We start from the raw sequence: 23,310 nt of genomic DNA, 5'->3' as shown, positions 1-23,310 counted from the left end.
GGGAGCTGGGACAACACACCAGTTCACAATGCTCCTTGCAGAGCCCTCCACAAAAGTCCTTAAAATACTGACATGCTTAATTCCAACATTCAAACCAAGAACCATTTTCATGGAAGAACTCACAGGATAGACAACAGAAGATAACCACCAAAACCAACTGCATTTCTTTTTATGGCAGCCAAAAAAAAAGAAATGAAATTGGGTCATTTGTAGAGATGTGGATGGATCCTAGAATCTGTCATACAGTGTGAAGTATTTCAGAAAGCAAAAAACATTGAGGTTTGATGAAAACAACAAAATTCTGTAAAGCAATTATCCTTCAATTAAAAAATAAATTAATTTTAAAAAGAAAGAAAACGTCAAATATTACATATTAACACATACATGTGGAGTCTAGAAACACAGCACAGATGAATCTATTTGCAGACGCAGAAAACAGACATGTGGATGCAGCATGGGACGAGAAGGCGGGTCTAACTGAGAGAGTGGCACTGACATATATGAGCCACGTTGTGTAAGCGGACGGCCAACGAGGAGCTGCTGTTCAGCACGGGAAGCTCAGCGTGGTGCTCTGTGACGACACAGAGGGTTGCGATGAGGGAAGTCCAAGAGGGATGGGGTATATGCATACATATTCCCCGGTGGCTCAGTCGGTAAAGAATCCGCCTGCAATTCGGGAGATCTGGATTCAGTCCCTGGGTGGGGAAGATGTCCTGGAGGAGGGCATGGCAACCCACTCCACTATTCTTGCCTCGAGAATCCCCAAAGACAGAGGAGCCTGGCGGGCTGCAGTTTACGGAGTCACAAAGAGTCAGACATGACTGAGCGGCTAAGCACAGCAAACAGCTAATACACTTCATTGTACAGCAGAAACTAACATAAGGTTGTAAAGCAGTTACACTCCAATAAAAAATAGCAAAAAACAAACAAAACAACCAATCGCAATACTAAACAGGACTGGCCAATTCTAAGTTTTCCCACTAACATTCTTCTCCTTCTCACCCATTCGCTCTGCCCTCACTGAGTACACACAGACAGCCAAGAGCTAACAGCTGCTAAAGGTTGAAGGGAAAGATATGTAAGAACGATTATAAATTGAGAAAATTGTCTTTATCGGTGCAATTTTTGACTACATGGAGAAAACGGTCTCCATCTTTACTGCAGCCCAGACGACAGTCTAAGTCCTAGACAGCCAGGCCCTTCAGGTCCAGCACTGGAGGATCCCTGATTATGGTCAGTCTCCAGGTCCAGAAAGAAGCCAGCTGGTGGCAGTGCAGGACCTAGAACCCGGGCTTGAGCCACTCAACCCGCTTTCCACTCCACTTCCCTCTTGGGTTCAATCACATTGTGGATCAAACCACACGCTTCCAAATACAACTAGCACGGAAGGGTCAGCTGACGCCACAGGTTTGCTTGGCCCCCACCCAGACCCCTGACATCATGCCCCTGCCTCCAGACTCCTCAGGAACCTTCTCTGAGCCAGTCAGTCTCCAGGAAGCAGCCTGTAAGCCTTCCCATCTGATTTCCCTTTATACAGCAGCCAGGCAGGACAGTCATGAAGGCTCCTATCGTGAGGAGTGATAGGTTTGCAGAGTAATGTTCAGGGGCTCATAATCATTTTCTGGGTCTGGAGCCCAGGACAGTCAGATGGAATCTATGAACCCCTTCTCAGACTGCTTCAGTGTGTAAAACAATCATACAGAATAAAGAGAAAAGTCATCACACAGGAATCAAAATACTTAAATGTAAATGTCATACACTTACTGCTTTAGTGAAAAAGTAAAAGCGTTAGTCACTCAGTTGTGTCTGACAATTGTGACTCCACGGACTGTAGACTGACAGGCTCCTTTGTCCATGGAATTCTCCAGGCAAGAATACTGGAGTGGGTTGCCATGCCCTTCTCCAGGGGATGTTCCCGACCCAGGGATTGAACCTGGGTTTCCCGTGTTGTAGGCAGATTCTTTACCATCTGAGCCTCTAGGGAAATCTATGAGACAGTCACACACATACTGCTTTAACAAGGCATACGATAGCAAGCCGAATAGCACATCTAAACCTTGTCACCATTTCAGACTAAGGGCGAGCATCAGTGCTGACAGAGACTTGTGCAGCCACTATAAGCGGATGTGACGCTACATGCGACTTCCACTGGTGACAAACTCCCAGCTACTCACAGCAATGTCAGTTTGCACCCATATCCTTAACTCAAGTAAATGCTATGTTTTGGGTAAATGTTGGGGCTTCCCAGGTGGTGCTAGTGGTAAAGAACTCGCCTGCCAATGCAGAAGACGCCTGAGACAAGGGTTCAATCCCTGGGTCGGGAAGCCCCTGTGGAGGAGGGCATGGCCACCCATTACAGTGTTCTTGCCTGGAGAATCCTCATGGACAGAGGAGCCTGGCAGGCTACCGTCCCATGGGGTCGCAGAGTTGGATGCGACTGAAGCAACTTAGCATGCAAGCACCTAAATGTTGGTGAAAGTAAGTGCCATTTTCTACCATCTGAGTTGATGAATCCTACTCACAAAATCTACAAGGTTGATGCTACCATGTACCCCCAGGGGTCATCAGAGAGAAGGTACAGGGGCAGCATAAGGAGCTGACCAGGAGTAGCAGGGAGACCCTATCCACAGTGAGGACAAGGGGACACTTAAGGCTGGTGGCCCAGAACCATTCTCCCCATCCCTCAAGCCCCAGATACAACCACTGGGCTTCTCCAGACCTCAAAGGCTCAAAGAAGACTCCCAGCACATACAACACCCACGTCTAAACTTGCACCGTCCTCCCCAGCACTGCAGCTTGCAGGGGGGTGAGTCCCCACTGGAGATCTGATAAGGGCAGCAGACACAGCCCATCAGGTGTGCTGGGCCCCGAGCATCTGGGAGTGAGGAGAAGGGAGGCGATTCCATCTAGAGCTTCCAGGCAGGCTTCTCCCATCACCAGACCGCCCGTCACGCTCCCAGCACTCTCTCCCTACTCTGTAACCGCACATTCAGGCCTGATCCTGTGATTCTCTGTGGTCAGGGCTGCTTTCCCTACTAGACCAGAGGCCCTTGTGGCATCAGCTCCAGCCCAGGACATGACACTGAATCGATAATGTCTGCTGAAGGAGATGCAGGAGAGAGGCGGCCAGAGATAGAGCCAGAGATGGAGCCTGGTGGGTCTCCTCTGGTCTCTGTTTCCCTTTGGAGTGTCGACAGCTGGAGTGACTTACCCAAGCAGTCTCTGTTCATGAATGTTAGTTTTTAATTACAAACTCTGAAAAAGGAAATTGATGTTCACCCAGGTTTGGGGGACTTGACTTGCTCTCTTTGCTTCTCTCTGAATCCCCGCCCCCAGGCTGCTTGGGGTACTTCCCCCGGGAAGATCCAGTCCATCCAGGCCTGCCTTGCTCTGCTCAGCTGTGTGGTCCCAGGGGGCAGTGGCCCCTCGGGCTGTTGTTTCCTAAAGCTCCCTTGGGGAAGGAAAGATCCAGGTGAGACGCCCTGGGCTCTGGTATGCTGCTTCAGGGTGGGGCAAGTGGAACAGGAACACATCCCAAAGCCAGGGGGAAATCAGCGCATTTCCCCCAGTCATTAGAGCAAGTTAACAGCCATGGGACCACTATCCACACCCATGAGAATGTGACAGCATCACCAAGAAACGGAATGGACTGGAGTGTCGTTAAATGCCATGTTTGTATCTTCCCTGCTCTCCCTTACAGGCCTTCTTAAGAATGCAAACCCCTATTCTATTCCTGAGAAGGAAACAGACTAATCTCACAATAGTGTCAATAAGGATGCAGGGACCCCCACCCCATAGAAATACATCACTCAGGCAGTGCCCAACAACCTTCCTGGGGCCTGGAGACAGAGCGGTGGACAGCAAGACCTCCAGGTCACCCTAGAAAAGCAAGCAGCAAGGTTTTCCTGAGAATCAGGGAATCTCCTATACCCTATTTCTCCCAGCAAAGCAAAATGATACAGGTAAGAAAGAAGAAAACACAGATCTGAGGGTCTCATCTGCAGGGCTGTAGATGGATACCATGTAAGAAGAAAGATAGCAATTTCACAATGTTGTCCCACCACCGTCCAAAAGCCTAGGAGGACAGGGGTTCCCATTAGTTATTTAATCAGATGTATTAAAATCTCTTCCCAAAAAAGGTGGTGGGTTTAATCACTAAGTCGTGTCCAACCCTTGCAACCCAATGAAATGTAGCCCGCCCAGGCTCCTCTGTCCATGGGAATTCCCAGGCAAGAATACTGGAGTGGGTCACCATTGCCTTCTCTAGGGGATCTTCCTGACCCAGGGATCGAACCCAGGTCTCAAGCATTGAAGGCAGTCTCCTGCATTGCAAGCAGATTCTTCGTTCAAGAAAGGGGTAATGACAGAAGTCAGGTCAAGAAACAGTAGCCTCTGGTTTGAAGAGAGTGAGGCAGAATTTGATTTTCCCAACCTGCCAGCTTCTCCCCTAAATGAGCCCCACTGGGAGGTCCCCATGTCCCGTTCCCCAAAGGTCCCCTAGACGACTCCTTTTGACTCAGCACAATAATCCAGGTTGAACTGTCAGGTGTCAGGGCCACAGGGCGAAGAGTCGGGTGTCAGAGACATCCTTTGTCTTGAGGGGAGGTGATCTCCTCTCCGTAGAGAGAGAGGAGCTTGGTTATTCCTGGGTTCCCACCCCACACCAGGTCAGAGAGAAGGGCTCTGCCTCCTGAGTGAACCTGCGGGCCTCCAGGCTGGCACTCTGCCCTCCATGCCTGACGCTGCCAAAAGCAGCTTGTAGACCTGCTAGAGAAGCCAGACCATGTGGTGCAAAGGCAGCTTCTGCTCGGGGTCCTAGGGGAGCCCTAATCCCAGGAAAGCCAGTGCCGAGCAAGACGGCACCTGGTCTCTCTGTCCATGACCCCTCTCCATTTCCAGTTGGGAAGATCAGCTGCCCACAGGGATGAAGTTTGGGGCCATGCCTGCTGGAATTCCAGGGCCTGGAGGTTGGGAGAAAGTCTCTGCACTGTTGTGTAAACATGCCCTCCAGGCCTATCAGGGCATCACTTGCTGTCCTGGCTCTGGGCTCGCCCACCACCTAGATGCCCCTTGGTGCCACCCAAGCATCCAAGGCTCTGCCTCTGTCCCTCTGGCTCCCTGGGTTGGGGCAGAAGGTCTGGGAGAAACACAGGAGGCCTTGTTCAGCCCATCCACTCTACAGCCTGTCTGGAGGCTCAGGTTGGGTAAGTCCCCTAACTGCTTACATTCATTCGCCTCCCACTCGAATGCAGTGATTTTGATGCTCAACTCCAAAGGGGAGCCCACATTTATCGAAACTGGCAATGAGGTTGCAGGGGTCTCTGTCACCCAGAGGCATCTCCAGCAAGGTCTTTAGATGAAATTCTAATCAAATGGCCAAACATAAGAAAATATAGAGCAAACTATGGCTTAGTCATCCAATAAATACTAAATAGTCTTTAAAATACAAATGTGGACCTTGTCAATACATGACAATATGTACACAAAATGAAAGGTGAAACGCCAAACAAGGGACACACTAGTTCTCCTCTGTCTGAAGCATGCCCGGATATCAACTAGAGTTGAAATGAAGTCCATGATACTCAATCTATTACAGTTGAGTGGCCACAAAGTTCTTCTGATCTGTAAGGCTAAGTGCATATTTTTCATAGGTGTCCAATAGGAAACCCACTTCCTCTCCATTTGCCTTAAAATCAAAGCAGAGCTAGAGTCTAAGAGGCCATCCAGCCCAGGAGAAGGGGGACAGTCTAGAAGGTGGGGCCGCTGCACCTGCTCTCCAAACAGCCACCAGGTGCAGCCGGGCAGTGTCCCTGCCCCATGAGGGACCAGTTCCAAACTGCTGCTCACAGCCAGAGGCTGGGCATCCCGACCCAGAGAGCAGTTCAGACCCCAACAGGCCCCCGGAAAGTTTTTCAGACCCTCATGGTCTCCACCTCTAATCAGGGTTTAGCACCAACTTGACCTAGGGGTGAGGGGAAGGGGTGGAGAAGAGCATGGGACACGAGCCCCGAAGGAGGCGACAATTCATTCACAGCCTTGTCGGGTGACAACCTGGGTGCCCGTTATCATTAGGGCAGTGACCAGGTAAACAAGCGCGCATCTGTTAGAAACAAGGAATGAGCTGCAAGTGCACCGGGGAATACTCCGACCACGTGATGCAAGGAGCCAGGGCACTGGGAAAGAGCCTGATGCTGAGAAAGACTGAGGGCAGGAGGAGAAGGGGGCGACAGAGGACGAGACGGTTGGATGGCATCATCAACTCAATGGACATGAGTTTGAGCAAGCTCCGGGAGATGGTGGAAGACAAAGGAGCCTGGTGTGCTACCGTCCGTGGGGTCACAAAGAGTCGGCACGACCTGGCAACTGAACAACAACAACACTAACGAATGGTCTGAAAAATGCAGGGCTGAGAGGAAAAGGAAGGGAACAGAAGGGGTTTAAGACAGAGCGCCACCATGTTAATTAAAAATGCATACAGTTCAGAGAAACTGTCACCACCAAAAGGGCGGTGAGCCTAAGGAGATATGACAATAAATACGATGTGGGAGCCTGGCTGGGATCCTGGAGGACAAAAAGGGAGAAGGCAGAAGCCAGGGGACTCTGAACCGGGAAGGGACTTGAGTTAACGACAGGGTGTCGATAGCGGCTCATTAACTGTGATAAATGTACCATATCAATAACAGAGGAAACCAGTGTGTGGGACGGGAACCTCTCTGTCCAATGTTTCAGAAAATGTAAGACTCTTTCATACGCTATTGATACTAGTTATAAAATAGATGAGAACCTAAAGTATAGCACAGGGAACTCTACCCAATGCTCTATGGTGACCTAAATGGGAAGGAAATTCAAAAAAGAGGGGACATATATATTGCCACAGCTGATTCACTTTGCTGTACAGCAGAAACTAACACAAAATTGTAAAGCAACTATACTCCAATACAAATAAGTTTTTTTAAAGCTGTTCTAAACAATAATGTCTTTTTTTTTTTTTTAAGAAAAAAATGCACAAAGTAAAAGCAACACTATACGTTTCCCAGAAACACCAAGCATTGGAATGACAGCCTTTGGGGGCAGCAGGCAGTGAACAGGGAAGGGTAAGGGGGCTCAAAGAAATCACAAGGAGCACAGGCACCAAGGTGGCTGCAGGCCTTGGGTTCCAGGGCCAACCCCCAGGCCTGATGCAGGGCTGCAATCAGGGAGAGGGTTGACATGAAAGCCCCTCCCCGTCTCCAAGAGAGCAGGAGATCAAACCAGTCCATCCTAAAGGAAACCAACCCCAAATATCCATTGGAAGGACTGATGCTGAAGCTGAAACTCCAATACTTTGGCCACCTGATGCAAAGAGCTGACTCACTGGAAAAGACCCTGATGCTGGGAAAGATTGAGGGCAGGAGAAAGGGACAACAGAGGATGAGATGGTTGGATGGCATCACCAACTCAATGAACATGAGTTAGAGCAAGCTCCGTGAGATGGTGAAGGACAGGGAAGCCTGGCATGCTGCAGTCCATGGGGTCACAAAGAGTAGGACACAACTTAGCAACTGAACAACAACAACAGCCCCTGTTCCCAGCAAGGACGAAAAGGCAGTGGTGGTACTCCCAACCCATACACACACCTGTGAGGTCTCAGGAATATTCCTCCCTCTTCTCAGGGTCTAGAATCAGGCTACTCAGAGGATCGGGGGCTCAAGACCAGGGTACCCCCTCCTCCATTGGCAGCTGTGGCAGGAACCCCTGTCTCTTGTGAATCTGAGTGTCAGTGTTAGGACCATCGACTCCGGGTTTTATCTTTATATAAATAAATAAGAAGGACCTTTGCACACCAATAACAATAATGCGCCATGACTGAGAACTGTGATGAACTCAGCTCTGCATCAGTGGTACCCAAACGCATAGCTTTGGAAAAGAGGAGGGGAAAAAATAATGAAGCAAAACACTGCAAGAGAGTAGGTCAGGATGGCTACATGGGTGGCAGAGGCTCTGATGACAGAAAGGACTTGGGGGAGGCTGAGTAGCTTGGAAAGGCCCCAAGAAAGAAGAGTTAACTAGACCTGAAGCCAGGGTACGGGTCCAGGAGGGAAGCGCTCTTGGCGAGTGCACAGCAGGGACAACAGTCCAGGACACACTCCACCTGACTCCAGTCAGAGGCACCAAGCGAGCTCTGGGTTTCCAAAGGCGAAGGTCAGCACGCCCACAGCAGAAGCCCCTGAACACATGTCAGTCCTAAGAGCTAGCTCTGGGCCCTCCCAATTCCCAGCCAAAGCCAGCAAAATCCAATAACAATCAAAATAAAACATGCTGGGGGGCAGCAAAGACGGCAGCCCGCTAGAGGCAGTGCAGTTACATTTTATTTCAGATTAGCCACAAATAATATTTGCGTAAAAGTGTGTCCCTAATGGGGCTTCCCCAGTGGCTCAGTGGCAAAGAACCTGCCGGCCAATGCAGGAGACACAGGCTCGATCCCTGGATTAGGCAGAGCCCCTGAAGAAAGAAATGGCAATCCACTCCAGTATTCCAGCCTGGGAAATCCCATGGACAGAGGAGCCTGGTGGGCCTCTGTCCACAGGGTCGCAAAAGAGTCAGACACACCTTAGCAATTAGACACAACAAACATCCTCAATATTGCATGGGACACACTTCTGTTAAAAAATAATTATTTGTTGTTAATCTGAATTCAAATTTAACTAGCTGTTTTGAATCTTTATTTGCTAGATCTGGCAACTCTCAATAATAACAACAGCAGTTAACACTGACTTGTTTCCCCTTCAGATATTTCTAGTTGTCAGGTTTCCCCTTCACCACAACCCAGTGAAGACTGTAGTGTTATTCCCTTTCTACATACAAAGAAACTGGGATTCCAAAGGATCAAGCCACTTGCCCAAGGTCATGAGGCTGACAGATGCCAGGCCTGGGATGTGGACATCTGTGTTCAGACTCCAGAGTCCACCTCTGGGGCAGGTTGCTGTCTCCCAACTCAGCAGGGGCACAAGGCCCAGGCCTCCGCTGCCTGAGCCTCCCTGACTCCCTGACACACAGTGAAGGTGCAGCCTCCCACAGTGGTGACGCCAAGAGCTCCTTGCACAGCTCTCAAAACATGCCTCGAGAAACCTTCCAACCAGATCCCAGTCAAAAGCACTAAGCAAGCTCTGGGTTTCCAAAGGTGAAAGTCAGCATGCCCCACAGCAGGGGAGCCCCAAGAGGCCTTAAAAGAGCACACTGGCCCTATATTAGTGCAAAGAAAAACACGAAAAGGAGCTCCTGATTTAAGAGTGTGGATAAGCAGGGCAGGTCAGCACAGCCAAGGTCAGAGCCGGGTCATATGCCACCCTGCCTGGGGACAGCAAAATGAATGGATGGCCTCTGGGGATGTCCCTTCCCCTTTGGGGATGGCATTAATGTGAAACTTACAAAACAGGTATCTGATGAGAATGTCACCCCATCCTTCAAGATGACATCCTTTTCTATAATCATGAGTATTTACTGAGCACCTACTGTGTACTAGACACAGTGCTAGATGTTTTCATTGGCCTGTCCAACAATGGGGCACGTAAAACTACAATCCTGCAGAGTGTCTATTTGCACTGAGACTTGGGGGAAGTCATTTATTCAACTAACGCTAGTTAAGCTCCCATATATGCCAGACTCTGTCCAAGGTGCTCGAGATACAGCAGTGAACCAAACAAGACCCCTGCCTGCATGGAGCTGGGAGGGGCAGAGATAAAAAATAAATCTACCATGCTATTTCAAGTGCTAAGTGTGATGAAGAAAAGTGAAGCAGAGTCAAGGTACAGAATGGTAGGGGTGGGGGTACTTTATCTAAGACAGGGGAGATGTCTGGAAGGAGGTAATATTCAAGCAGAGGTCTGAAGTGAGGGGCTGAGCATGCGCAGGTCTAGAGGAAGGGAGGCAGAAGCAGAGATGACAATCCATGCAAAGGCCTTGAGGTAAGAGTGAAGAAGACAGAACCGAGAACAGGCCAGCGGGCTGGAGCCAGCACCGGACACTGAGAGGGGTAGGAGGTGAGTTTGGAAGGGATGGTAAGGGCCAGTCATCTTTAAAGGATCGTGTGATATAAACAAATGGATGGAGAAGAGAGTGAAGAAATGGATGGAAGGATGGATGGATGGAAGGATGGAAGGATGAACGGATGGATGGAAGGATGAAAGGGTGAATGGAAGGACAGAGAGACGAATGTAGATAAATGGATTTATCTGATCAGAGGTCAGAACACAGCTTACAAGTTGATAAAATGTGTCTGATGTTCCATTCCCAAATAACCAACTCCCTGGCAGTCCCAGGCAAGGACTTTTCTTAATAATTTAAGTCTCCTAGACAGAAACTTCAATCCAAAGCACAACAGGCAAATCAGGTCTTCATTCCAAGGAAAGCATTACAAAGGCCACAGGATGGCTAGCCAGGAAGAAAAGCCTTGCCTTCTATCTCTAACGTCTGTCTTTATCTCTAAGCCAACTTCCAGATGGGCGCCCACCACCAGCACCACTGGCCCCACCAGCACCTGGGATCCCAGAACTCTTCCTCAAGTCCTTGAGCAAGAAAATCTGGTTTGCCCACCAGAAGAAAAAAAACAGCAAGCCAGACGCCAGAACAGAGCCAAAGGCTTCCTGCACATGGCCTGATGGCCAGGAACCCGGCCCGGCACAGCTATCACACCCCAGACCCTCGGCCACCTGCCCAGCCTCACCTCCAAGTCCTTCTCCAGCTCCAGCCCAGCCTCCATCAGGTTGTGCTCAAACTCCTCTCGCTGCTCCTTCCTCTCCTCCTCCAGGGCGTCGAGCGGCCCCAGCTCGATGTCTCCGGGAGCCCCCGCCTGGGGGTCCTTGCCCGTCTCGCCATTGGAGACGATAGCCAGCGAGTGGCCCGGGGAGCCGTGGCCGGGGTGCGCCCCGCGTTTCCGGTAGTGGTAGGCGAGCACGTAGTCCACCTTCCTCTGGTTGTCATGGAAGTGCATGCGGCTCACGCGGGCCTCCGAGGACACCGGCTCGCTGGCCTCCAAGTAGTTGTTGATGACCTGGCCGGAGAATAGGGGACGCGGAGAGGCGACGTCCGGTAAGGGAGGGGCGAGAGGCACAGGAGGCTGACCTGGCGCTCCGGGACCCGGGAGGGGGACAAGGAGGCCAGGCGCGCACCGCGAAAGGAGAGAGAGGCCCGAGTTCACCGGCCACGGCCTCACTCCTCCGCCCCAGCCCGGGTCTAGCCCCGGCCCACAGATGCAGCACACACGCACGCTCATGCACACAGACGCACATGCAGTGCGAACCCCGCGCATCCCACCGCCCGCCTCCCTCCGCGCGCCAAGCCCCATTTCAGCACAGGCGCACAAGTCGAGCACTCAGCCTCACACCGCACATGTGCATACCTGCGTCACCCACGCGCTCTGACACGCACGGACCCCCGCATGCACCACGGCACCCCTACCTCCTCGCAGAGCTGCAGGCCTGCCTGCAAACGCCGTACTCACCGGCAGGCTCTCTGGATCCATTGGAACAAAGGCCGATTTCTAGCCGCCTGGCCCTCCCACTCCCACCCCACGGGGGAGTCACTGTCCACTCTGCGCCTCACAGCGCCACATCCTCCTCCGCTCGCTCTCCGTCCTCCCCAGCCACTGGCGAGGACCCTGCCAGAGAGGCTGCGGTCCACTCCCGTCTTTGAGAAGAGGAGGAGAAAGAACTAGGTGGAGCCGGGGGAGGGACCTGCCTCCCGCTTTGGGTGTTTCCCTGTTTATTACTAGTTTGATACCCAGCTGCCTCCGCAGCCACCTGGGAGGTCACCTGGGCAACCAGATGAAGCGCCAGGCACGGGGAGAGCCTCAGAGGCGCCCCAGCCGAGGTCTGGGGAGGGCCGGGGAGCCTGCAGGCCAAGGGGCGGGGCCACCGGGCCTCTTATACCTCTGCCTTCCCCATCCTCCTCTGACCAGAGGACCCAGTGCTATTGGGACAGTGTGCCATCCCATCTTGGAGAGACCGGAGATGAAGGGAGCCTAACAGAAACCCTGTCCCCACACACAAACCCACAACACACACCCCGTGCCCCCAAGTGGAGGGCACCCCACAGGCCCGCCCATCCACACGCCACAGTACTCACAGAGCTGTTGGGGGGGCTCCCTCCGCCGGGCGCCTGGCCGGAACCTTGGGGGACACTGCCCTGCAGATGCTGGGCTGGGGGACCCGGCACCTGGAGGCATTGCTGTCCGTGTCTGGGGCCCTGACCCCCTCTGACCACTGCCCGCGGGCTCAGCCGGCGTGGGGAGCCAGGGAGCAGGGGGATGTCTGTGAAAGACAAGGACACAGAGGGACAGCAGCTTCAGGGGATGGAAGAGCATGGACACAGGGCCCAGAGCAGCTGAGGCGCTGAGCCAGGGACCCCAGGGCAGCCCTAAGAACACAACCACACCTCCCCACAGCTGCCCGCCGCCCCCACCAGCCAGTCCTCATAGGCTTAGTTAGCCAGGCTCACATTGGCCATAGGGGAGGGGGTGGGGTGTTCCCATCACACACACACACACACACACACACACACACACACACGGAGCCTAGAGCCACCAGCAGTAGGTCCTTCTGTCATAATCTATCATGGTTCCCAGACACGAGGAGGGCAGCTGCCTGGAGGCAGGGTGGGTGGGGCACTGCTGGAGAGAGACCCTGAATTAACGCCAAAGATTTAGTCTTAAGGGTCCCTCCCAGGGCAGCAAGAGAAGGGGGCACCCTGGCAGCCCCCACACCCCTGAAGAAGAGAGCGCGACAGACCAACAGTGGGCTCGGGGCAGGGATGACCTCTGACCCCAGGGCCACCTCCAGGGCCCTTGAGAGGTCTCCACACCCCTGCTGCCCCACCCCATGGCCTCAGAGCGGCCCAGTCTCTCCCTCCCCCCACACCCCAGAGCAGCCTTTCAGGGCAGCCGGGATGACACCTTGGCCCTGCCCTGAACCGACTCTGAGGTCTCTGAGCCTGCTCCTTCAACTGTAAAAGGAGGAGACTCCCCCAAACTTGCAGGATTGTAGTGAAAACGAGAATGAGAGACACACATACAAAGCACCAGGACAGTCATTAGCCTGCAGGTACGCAGTAAAAGGTCGCTATGATCATTGTTCTTGTTCTTTTCATTTTAAACTTCTATGAGCAGAAATCACACCTTATACATCCAGCCGGCAGCTCAATCTGTAAAGAATCTGCCTACAGTGCAGGATACCTGGACTCATTCCCTGGGTCAGGAAGATCCCCTGGAGACAAAAATGACAACCTACTCCAGTATTCTTGCCTGGAAAATCCTATGGCCAGAGGAGCCTGGCAGGCTACAGCCCATGGGGTCGCAAGAGTCGGACTTAAAGACTAAACGGACGGACAGAGTTAAACATTAAATGCTAAACTTAACAGACAAGTTAACAACTAAACCACAGCCTAGCCCTTAGCACCTGCTGAATGAACCAATGAATGGACCAGAGGCAGCTCTTCCCAGTCTTAGAGCTTCCGGTCAGTTCCTGGGTTGAGGAGCAGCCCCGTACACGTGTCCAGCTCTCTGCTGGGCAATTTCGGGAGGACTGGAACTTGGGTCCCTGCGCTTGAGAAATGTATCAATATCATCACTTTGTGAAGATGCTGATGATGTGCAGGAAACACAGTTACAGCCAGCAAGTAAAGATTCCATAACTTGTTTCTAGACTGTGGGCTCTGGCCTACATTGAGGGAACCAGAAAGGTGGAAAGTCAAAGTAGTTTCAGGAAGGGTGATAAGCCTGAATCTGAGTCTTGAAGCATCTGGAAGGCAGAAGACAGAACACCGAGGGGCAGGAGAGGGTATGCATGCTGGTGGGGCGATGCGGGCCTCCAGTTTAGGGTATCAGGGGAGGGGCTTCTGTCCTCAGTTCCCAGTCTTGCTCATCCCTCTCCCCTTGTGCGTTTCTGCCCAGATCAGAACTGAGAGCAAGACTGTGCACCCCAGAGTGTGTGTCTAAACACACCCTGAAAACCTCCATGTATGTCTAAACAACCGGAGGCCATCCTGATGAGTACCTGGGCAGGTGATAGAGCGGATGCTCACTCAAGGTCCATCCCTCCTTGACAGGATTCAAGGAATGAATTCACACCAGTGACCCTGGTAGCTCAGATCAAGAGGCAGCCCAAAGCTTTAGTCACACCACTGTCTGGGAGCCACCATCTCCTAAAGAAGCCACTGGGGCTTTGAGGCTGGCCTCCAGGGCCCCACTGGCCAACCTGGCCACTCCCTCTGCTGGCCCTCTGGTATATGGATCACCGCTGCCTGGGGTCCTGCTTTCATGCCCGCCTTCTCCCATAACCAGCAATTAGAGAACAGCATGTAGTTCAGCCGTTCCAGTTCCAGAAAGACATTCCAGGAAATAACGGCATTTTAGAAGCTCTCTTGGGCTTCCCTGGTGGCTCAGACAATAAGGAATCTGCCTGAAATGCAAGTTCAATCTCTGGGTGGGGAAGATTCCCTGGAGGAGAAAATGGCAACCCACTACAGTATTCTTGCCTGGAGAATCCCATGGACAGAAGAGCCTTGCAGGCTACAGTCCATGGGGTCGCAAAAAGTTGGACACAGCTGAGCAACTAACTAGCACACACACACAGAGCTCTCTTTGCAATACCAACTCCATTTTTATTTCCCTTCTTACACCGTTCACTTGGCTGTTAGCACAAATGGCCTTGAACAGGAGATCCCTGGGTATTTGTGGCTTAGTCACTCTCCTGGACTCTGGGGGTGTGATATTGTGATTTATTGTAAAAACAGATAATTTGGCCTTTGTTCTGTACCTGCTACAGAGCTCCTAAAACACTCAGAATTTCCTAAGTGTGGAGAGCAATCAAGGTGTCTTTTGTTATGTTAACGAGGTGACTTTTGAGAAGCTTCCCACTAACCTAAGAATGGGGCCTGGTTGCTAGGGGAACTAACCTTGTGATGAGAGGGTGGACCTTGCAGTCTCCCCTCCCCTTTCTCCCCCCTCCTCCTAGGAGGATGTGAGGCTGAAGATTGAGCTTAGTCACCATCGGTGGCTGGAAACTTAATCAATTGTGCCTATGTAATGAAGTGCCCCAAAAGGATGTATTATAATCAGTCATGCCCCCATAACGAAGCCCCCAAAAGGATGCAGTTCACTGAGCTTCCAGGTTGATGAACATGTGGAGATGTGGGAAGAACAGCACATCCAGAGGGCACGGGATTCCAGGTCCTTCCACATATCTTGTCCTCTGCATCTCACTCATCTGGCTCTTCCTGAGTTGTATCCTATCCTTCCATAATAAACCAGTGATCTAGTGAGTAATGCTTCCCAGCTGGATCAGTGGTAAAGAACCCACTTGCCCATTCAGGAGACACATGAGACTCGGGTTCAATCCCTGGGTTGGGAAGATCACCTAGAGGTGATCACCCACTCCAGTATTCTTGCCTGGAGAATCCCATGGATAGAGGAGCTTGGAGAGCTACAGTCCAAATGGTCGCAAAGAGCCAGACATGACTGAAGCGACTGAGCATGCATTCATGTACGTATGTATTTGTGCAACAGAATATCACCCAGTCATAACAAAGACTGAAACAATGTCAGCAGCAGCAGCACGGATGGACCTAGAGATTACCATACTAAGTGAAGTAAATCAGACAAAGAAAGACAAATATCATATGATATCACTTATATGTAGAATCTTTAGAAATGAGACAAACGAGCTTATCTACAAAATGGGCTTCCCAGGTGGCTCAGCAGGTAAAGACTCTCCCTGCAATGCAAAAGACACGGAGACATGGGTTTGATCCCCGGGTCAGGAGGATAGAAACAGACACACAGACGTAGAAAACAAACTGAGGGTTACCAAAAGGGAAATGGGGTGGGGAAGGATGAATTATCAGTTCGGGATTAGCAGATGCATGCTGCTATATATAAAATAAACAACGTGGTCCCACGGTAGAGCACAGGGAGCTGTGTTCAATATTCTGTGATAAACCACAACGGAAAAGAATACAAAAAAGAACAGGTATGTATACATATAAATGAATCCCTTTGCTGTGCATCTGAAATTAACACAACACGGTACATCAACTATGCTTCAAAAATGAAAAGAAGACAAGAAGAAGCATTCGAATCTGTTGGCTAGCTACTGTCACCCCAGCTCACCATTCATTCACACATTCAAAACCATTTAATAATCATTTACCACACACCTTGTCCTGTCCTGGAGGCTGAAACTTGAAGATCTCAGAGTCTACTTGGGGGTACAAATGGTCTAAATCTGTAACTTTAATATATAACAAGGGTACTATATCACAGAAAACTTACCATTTTTGATAGGCCCCTATGACAGAGACTTGGGCTTCCCTGGTGGCTCAGACAGTAAAGAATCCGCCTGCAATGAAGGAGACCCAGGTTCGATCCCCAGGTCAGGAAGATCCCCTGGTGGAGGAAATGGCAACCCACTCCAGTATTCTTGCCTGGAGAATTCCATGGACAGAAGAGCCTGGTGGGCTACAGTCCATGGGGTCGCAAAGAGTCGGACACGACTGAGCAACTAACACTTCACTTCGTGAAAGAGACTACAAGCTGCTTACCAAAATCCATGTTCTCCGCTTCTCCCTGAACACACAGCTAGACCATATTTCCGAGCCTCCCTGATGTGGCCACGAGACTGAATTCCAGCCAGAGGAATGCGAGCAGAGTGTTATGTGCTATTTCTAGGTCTGACCCATCAAAACCTTCCATGACTGCTCCTGCGTGCTCTTTCCCTGCTCCCTGATAACTGGAGTGGCAACCCTTGGGGCCACCTCGGAAGTCACAGATGAAGTTGGCTGAGCCCCCATCATCCCGGGCCCCTGAAAAGCTTTTGAGAAAAGAGTCACCCTACCAACTTGTTCACTCACCCAGCCCTATCTCTTTAGCAAGGAGTACACTCTTGTTATGCTTTACTCCTTATTTTTTAGTCTTTTCATTAGAGCAACTAGCTAAGCATAAGGTGCCCTCCACTATCAATGTGGATAATAATAAATAACTTCACTTACTAGGGCTTCCCTGGTGGTTCAGACGTTAAAGAATCTGTCTGCAATTCAGGAGACCCAGGTTCAATCCCTGAAGGAAGAAATGGCAACACACTCCAGTATTCTTGTCTGGAGAATTCCATGGACAGAGGAATCTGGTGGGCGATAATCCATGAGGTCACAAAGAGTTGGACACGACTAAAGGACTAACGCTCACTTACATGGGCAGTAATTCAGCCCACAGAGACACCATCCATACTCGTACTATGAGCCTTGTTCAAACTTCCCACAGCCTGACAGACAGCTTAACTCCCTCATGCCTGCACACCCGAGATGGGGAGAGAGACTCAGAGGTAGGGACTGGATATCATCTTTGGCCCTCACTGCTGCCTGGCACATAGCAGGCACTCAGGGAAAGAGTGGATACAAAAGTGAGATGCAGAAAAGAAGAGCATAGAGGGATTTCTGGCCAGTCGTCTCTTCTGTGCTTTGTGGTGTGGAATTTTGGAGCTTTGGGAGGGTAAAAAAATTGAGAGGATTTGTCACCAGCAGAACCGCATTTTAGGGAATGAAAAGAATGGGTATACGTGCATGTATAACCGAATCACTTTGCTGTTCTGAAACTAATACAGCATCATAAATAACTCCACTCCAATATAAAATAAAAAACTGATTTAAAAAAGAAATGCTAAAGGATGTTCTTCACGATGAAGGGAAGTGACAACAGAGAGGCACTTGGATAAGAATTGCTCCTGATGGGAGAGTCTTGTATTCCTCTCTTACAAAGGCAAGGAAAAGAGACTGTGAGTCATCAGTCAAGTGGACTATCAGCCAGTACATTTTTATATGCTACAAGCCATTGTGCGTCGGTGCTCAGTCACTCCGTCATGTCCAGCCCTTTGCGACCATACGGACTGCAGCCCGCCAGGCTCCTCTGTCCATGGGATTTTCCAGGCAAGAATACTGGAGTGGGTTGCCATTTCCTATTCCAGGGGATCTTCCCGACCCTGGGATCAAACCTGCATCTCCTGCACTGGCATGTGGATTCTTTACCACTGAGCCACCTGGGACGCCCATAGGCCACCATGTTTCAAGTTAGAGGTTGGTTATCTAATGGTCTGAGCATTTTTCTCAGTATAATAAAGTAGCATGGACCAGAAATGTATAAAACAGAAACACCTCTTTTTAAAAAAGACAGACACAATAAAATAAACGCCCACATGAAAAATAATACCCTTTCTAAAAAGCTACTAATGAAACTACAGCTCATTATGCTGGGCAATGTCTTATATGTCACACAAATACCACTGTGACATTCTTCTTAAAGTTTAATGTTGATGAACTAGTCTCATTTTCTTAGGCAATGGGACCCACGTAACTTATTATCTCTTTTCTGATCTGCCTGTCAGGAGGTTCATAGGTAAGTTTTTGCTCAATTACAGTACGCATTCTTATTTAGGTTTGGCTGATAAAATAATATGTTCCCAATCTTTCATTCTTTGGCATTTGCTCATTTTCCCTTAAGTTTTATGGTGTCTAGGGTCCTTTCTTGTACTTTGTTTGAAGGTTAATAAATAAGAAATAGAAGTAGTTACTGATATAGGAAAAAAATAAAAATGAATTAAAAAGGAGTTAGGGTCAAGAATCGTTACCAAAATATTAAAAGCCGGTATTTTTTTCTATTTAATTATTTTCAACAGGCACGCATCATTACTTTTAAATTCTTAAAGCTATTTTTAATTAGTTTATGATGAATAACAGGCATCAGTGATTGCTAGAAAAGTGTGAGTTTTCCCATTTTTCTAGAAACCAGTGACCCAGTCAGAAAATATGAGGGTGGGACTGCCCTGGGGGTCCAGTGGTTAAGACTGTGAATTCCCATCGCACAGGGCACAGGTTCGGTGCCTGGTCGGGAGCATAGAATAAATAAAAAGACTCTACAAAATAAAAGGAAACATTTTTTTTTAAAGGAGAAGATCCAAGGGTGGCATGCTTTATATTTGTGTTTGCTACACAGTGAGGGGAGGATCTCACCCAGCTCCTTGAAAGAATTGTCATCTTTTTGTAGTTTCAGCACAAGTTAACATAGATGGAGAACTGTCAGCCAGATGGACTTATAAATTATTTGCTTAGAGTTTCTGGAGGGAGGGCAGGGCTGTCCATAGGAGCCAAAGAAAGATTTCTAGTACATCTTGAAATGTATTAATACTATGAAGTGTGAACATATTATTTGCTTCAGTCATGTCCAATTCTGTGCGAACCCGTGGACTGTAGCTTGCCAGGCTCCTCTTTCAGTGGGATTTCCCAGGCAAGAATACTGGAGTGGGTTGCCATTCCCTTCGCCAGGGGATCTTCCCAACCCAGGGATCGAACCCAGGTCTTCTGCATTGCAGGCGGATTCTTTACAGTCTGAGCCACCAGGGAGACTATGAAGTATGGATGTGGTTAATTTCATTGGTGTGGTCTGAACAAGCCTGTTCTTGACCCCGCCGCCTCCTTTTCATGTCCAGCAATGAGCGGAGTGGTGACCTTAGGGCACCAAGAGTAGAGAATGTAAGGTCCTGACGGTCCAGCGTGTGCATGCCCTGTTGATCCTTGTAGCTCCAGCGCTGAGCACTGGCTCCACAACTGTGCTCTGAACTGGTGTGCACTGCCCCCACAGGTGCGTGGTGTGCAGATCCATAGAGGTGATCGTGAGCTGGGATTACCAGAATCCATCAGACACTGGGCAAGTTCTCTGCAGGCAGTGGGTCAGCCTGTAAACCATCAGCATGGAATTCAGGCAACCTGTGCTCACTAAAGCATGTTCCCAGCGTGAACCACAGTGGCACGTTGTCATAGGAGTTCAGTGATGACAACTGGCCTTCTTAGGTTTGATCCCACTAAATAAACTAACCCTGACGACTCCAGACTAGAAGTCGTGTCAAGGCAAGCCTTGCCTGGAATATGACCACAGCATCACCTATCAACCTTGCAAAATGAATATCTCCCTAAAGGCCCCACTCCCACCCACACTTCCACCCACCCCTTCCTTGCCAACATCTACACTTCCTTCTGATGGCTTCTGAAGAACAGAATGAGAGCAATAAGGTGAGGTAGTAGGGAAGTGAGTTGGAATTCCAACTTTATCCTTCACTAATGATTCACTGGCGAACCCAATGTAACAGGGGTATTTCCTAACCTCTCTGAACCTCAGGCTCCTCTTCAATGACATGGATTTCATATTGACCCCAAGGCTGTTGGGAAGTGAAGCACGGTATCTGTATGCACGGTGTCTAAATACGTCTTCCTTTTCTCTTTGAACGTCAAAAACAAACAGCCTGAGCCCCAAGACTCCATGTGATCTGGCTCACCCTCTCCCTCAACCTCCAGGCACCGGGTTTCCCCCCTAACTTTTTGGACAGTCCAAGCACATTGCTGCCCCAGGGTCTTTCGTCTCTACTGCTGTTGATTGAGGGCTTCCCTGGTGGCTCAGCAATAAAGAATCTGCCTGCAATGCAGGAGCCACAGGAGACACGGGTTCAATCCTGGGTCAGCAAGATTTCCTGGAGGAAGGCATGGCAACTCACTCCAGTATTCTTGCCCAAAGAATCCCATGGACAGCAGAGCCTGGCAGGTTATGATCCATAAGGTCTCAAAGAGTCGGACACGACTGAAGCAACTTAGCACACATGCATGCCATTGCTTGATCATTCTCCAGGTGTCCACATGACTGTCTTCTTTGAAGACAATCTTTTTTCAAACTCCTCCTCCCCAGCAACCTGATCACAAATATGGATGGATTCTACTTTGTAGCTAGAGGCCAGATTCTCATCTCCAGTGGTCAAGTTTCTGTTCCTCGTGTGCTCTAGGAACACCAGGCTGCTCTCAGCCAGCTGAAGGGTCCATGAGATGGGTGGATTAACAGGAAATCAGGTCCTCATTAGAGAAAATGAAACACAAGCTCCACTATAGCCCTCAGTGTCTCCGGCCCCCAACCCCAGTCCTGCCCCACAGTGGAAGTGGGCAGAGAAGGGGCAGAGCAACTTTGCCAGACAGAGCCTGAGGCTGGTGTTTGGAACCCATCCTCCCTGCTCACACAGCCTCCCCCGTCAGCCAGCAGAGGGGCCAGGACCCACCTAGAAGCAACTCAGAGAGCAGCATAGGTGCCCAGAAAGGATCTGCTTAGGTTCCTGGCTCCCAAAATGATGATGCGTGGCAGGTCACAGTGAAGGGGCGATTGGGCCCTGGATGCCAAGCAGCTGGGGCAGGCCTCTGATGTCCGTTCCCAAGAGCAAAGCCCAGACAAGTTGTCCTGTCACCCTTTGGAGGAGCCCCCTCTTGTCTAAGATCCTCCCTCACCTGCCACCGGCCTTTGGGGCTAAGATTTAACCTTACTCGGCAGGAGCTTCTGCCCTTGACCAGCATTCACACGGTCCTGGAGTATCTCTCCACATGTGCTCACGCAGTCCCAGACTCACACCTGCCTTCCAGTCCCCTGTGCCCACTGTTCATGCCAGTGAAGTGAGCACCTTCCCTGGCCCCTGACACTCCACGCCTCTCTCATGAACCACTGGAAACAAGACTCCAAACAGAATCCCCTTCTAGGCAGGGTCAGCCCCACCAAACGCACGTGTGTATTCAGAATCACCTGAAGATGCAGAAGGGTCATGCCCTGCTCTCCTAAATGCTGCCTCGATTTGCTTTTCCTCTTAAATAAGCTCCCGAGGAAAGACACGTCTGTGCTTCCCACGGTGTAAATGCCCTTCCTGGAGTGGATAAGGGCCGGGGGAGACTTTCTGAAATTGTGAGGATGCTCCAAGAGGCTAAAGTCAAGTTGTAGGGGTGACCCTGAACCTCTGTCCTCAGCAGACTGTTTCTGAATTATACCTCAGTTGTTTGCTGATCCATTCAGATGTGCTAAACACCCCCTGACTTGTAACAAGGAGAAGATAAAGAGATTGGAATTGGTAATTCATCAGCAAAAAGCCGCTGCACCAATCCCCTGACTCTTGTCCTACCTCTTTTCTCCTTGATAGGACATGAGTGTCCAGGAAACTGCTCAGGTGTCCCTTGCCTTCAGAGGGTGAGAGCCATCGGAGGGTGAGAAGTTGCTGGTCTGGGTGCCCCAGCATCCGGGGGCACCCATTGCTCCACAGACAAGCGAGGGACCCCTGAGCTTGGAGCCCCAGGACTGAGCGGTCTTGGGCTGAACAAAGGGCTTTCATGTCAGGGATCATAGACTAAATTATGTCTGCCTGTCTAGCCAGCAGACAGGGATCCGCTCGGCGAGGCCCCCTCCAGGTTCACCCGGGGTCACCAATCTCAAGGGTAGGAACAGGGATGCCCTCTCCTTCACCCAGCCCCCTCTCTGTCCTACAAGATTCTAGATGCTCAAGACCAGGTCCATGCAAGGGAGACTCACCATGCAGCCCCGGGGTGGTGGCCATGGAGCGGGCGCACCGGACGCGAAACCCCGACTGTCCCGCGGCTGCGCTGGCGTCTGCACTGGCTTATTCAGCCGCCGGGCTAATTCCATCTCGGCTCAGCTCCGTCTGGACGTGCCCGCCCCTGCCTGCTGCTGCTGTCTCCTCCCCCATCCCTCGCTGAACCACCCGGCCTCCTCTGGCTGCTGCGCCCTGGGCGCACCGGCCGCTAGTCGCGCCACGTGGAGGAAGAAGCGCTTTCCCGCTGGCGGGTTGAGTCTGGGTCACGCTCGGGTTAATGAAGCTGAGGGGCCAGACCGTAAGACTGCGGCTCTCCCTGCCCCGGGCGCTGCCTCCTAACCTGGTTCGGGTGTGAGCATTCAGCCGGATTATCTCTTGAACCGTCTGCCTGATTAGTTTCCAATCCCGCCCAGAAACCCTGCTTCCCGCCGCCCCGTCGCTGATCGCCTGGGTGGGGGTGGGTGCTTCCCCGCACACCTGCCTGCACTCTACCCGCCACCAGCTGTCCCCCACCTTTCTCGAGACTAAAAGGAGCAGAAGTGGAGGAATCTCGCCCCAGGGACAGGAAGAGGGGCTGCAAGTGGTAAGGGGAGGGGCAGGTTTTAGAAAAGCTTCCCAGGGAGACCGTGGGATCAGTTGAGGAAACAGATGTTGAAAGCTCCATCCTAGGAAAAAGGAGGAGCTCCATCTCTCTGGAATGGCTTTGGTACCTAGCCATGGGCAGGGGGATGGAAAAGAAGACTTCCAAAGGGTCATTCTGCATGATGAAATCTACAGTTCCCAGATGCCCCTAAGGTAAGCGAGTGCATTAATATCAGGGACCCAGAAAATGAAAAGGTATTATGTTAACATATACGTCAAGTTGGCTCTGTATGACCACAGACTTTCC

General features: G+C 50.8%; 1 protein-coding gene across 1 annotated transcript in view; it reads right to left on the bottom strand.

The window, feature by feature from the left end:
• ANO2 (anoctamin 2) overlaps nucleotides 1–16,600 on the bottom strand; it is a 342,786-nt gene extending 326,186 nt beyond the window's left edge. The window contains exons 1-3 of the mRNA XM_055395798.2: nucleotides 16,573–16,600; nucleotides 12,103–12,287; nucleotides 10,703–11,029 (exon numbers count right to left, since the gene is read on the bottom strand). Of these exons, the coding sequence (XP_055251773.2) occupies nucleotides 10,703–11,029; nucleotides 12,103–12,287; nucleotides 16,573–16,582 (522 nt within the window). The 5' untranslated portion in view covers nucleotides 16,583–16,600. The remainder of the gene's footprint in view (nucleotides 1–10,702; nucleotides 11,030–12,102; nucleotides 12,288–16,572) is intronic.
• Between the last annotated feature and the right edge of the window lie 6,710 nt (nucleotides 16,601–23,310).

The sequence above is a fragment of the Moschus berezovskii genome, chromosome 6, assembly GCF_049115385.1.
Source record: "Moschus berezovskii isolate FMDL1 chromosome 6, NW_MosBer_1.0, whole genome shotgun sequence".
Classification (NCBI taxonomy): Eukaryota; Metazoa; Chordata; class Mammalia; order Artiodactyla; family Moschidae; genus Moschus; species Moschus berezovskii.
This window is presented reverse-complemented; position numbering and strand designations above follow the sequence as displayed.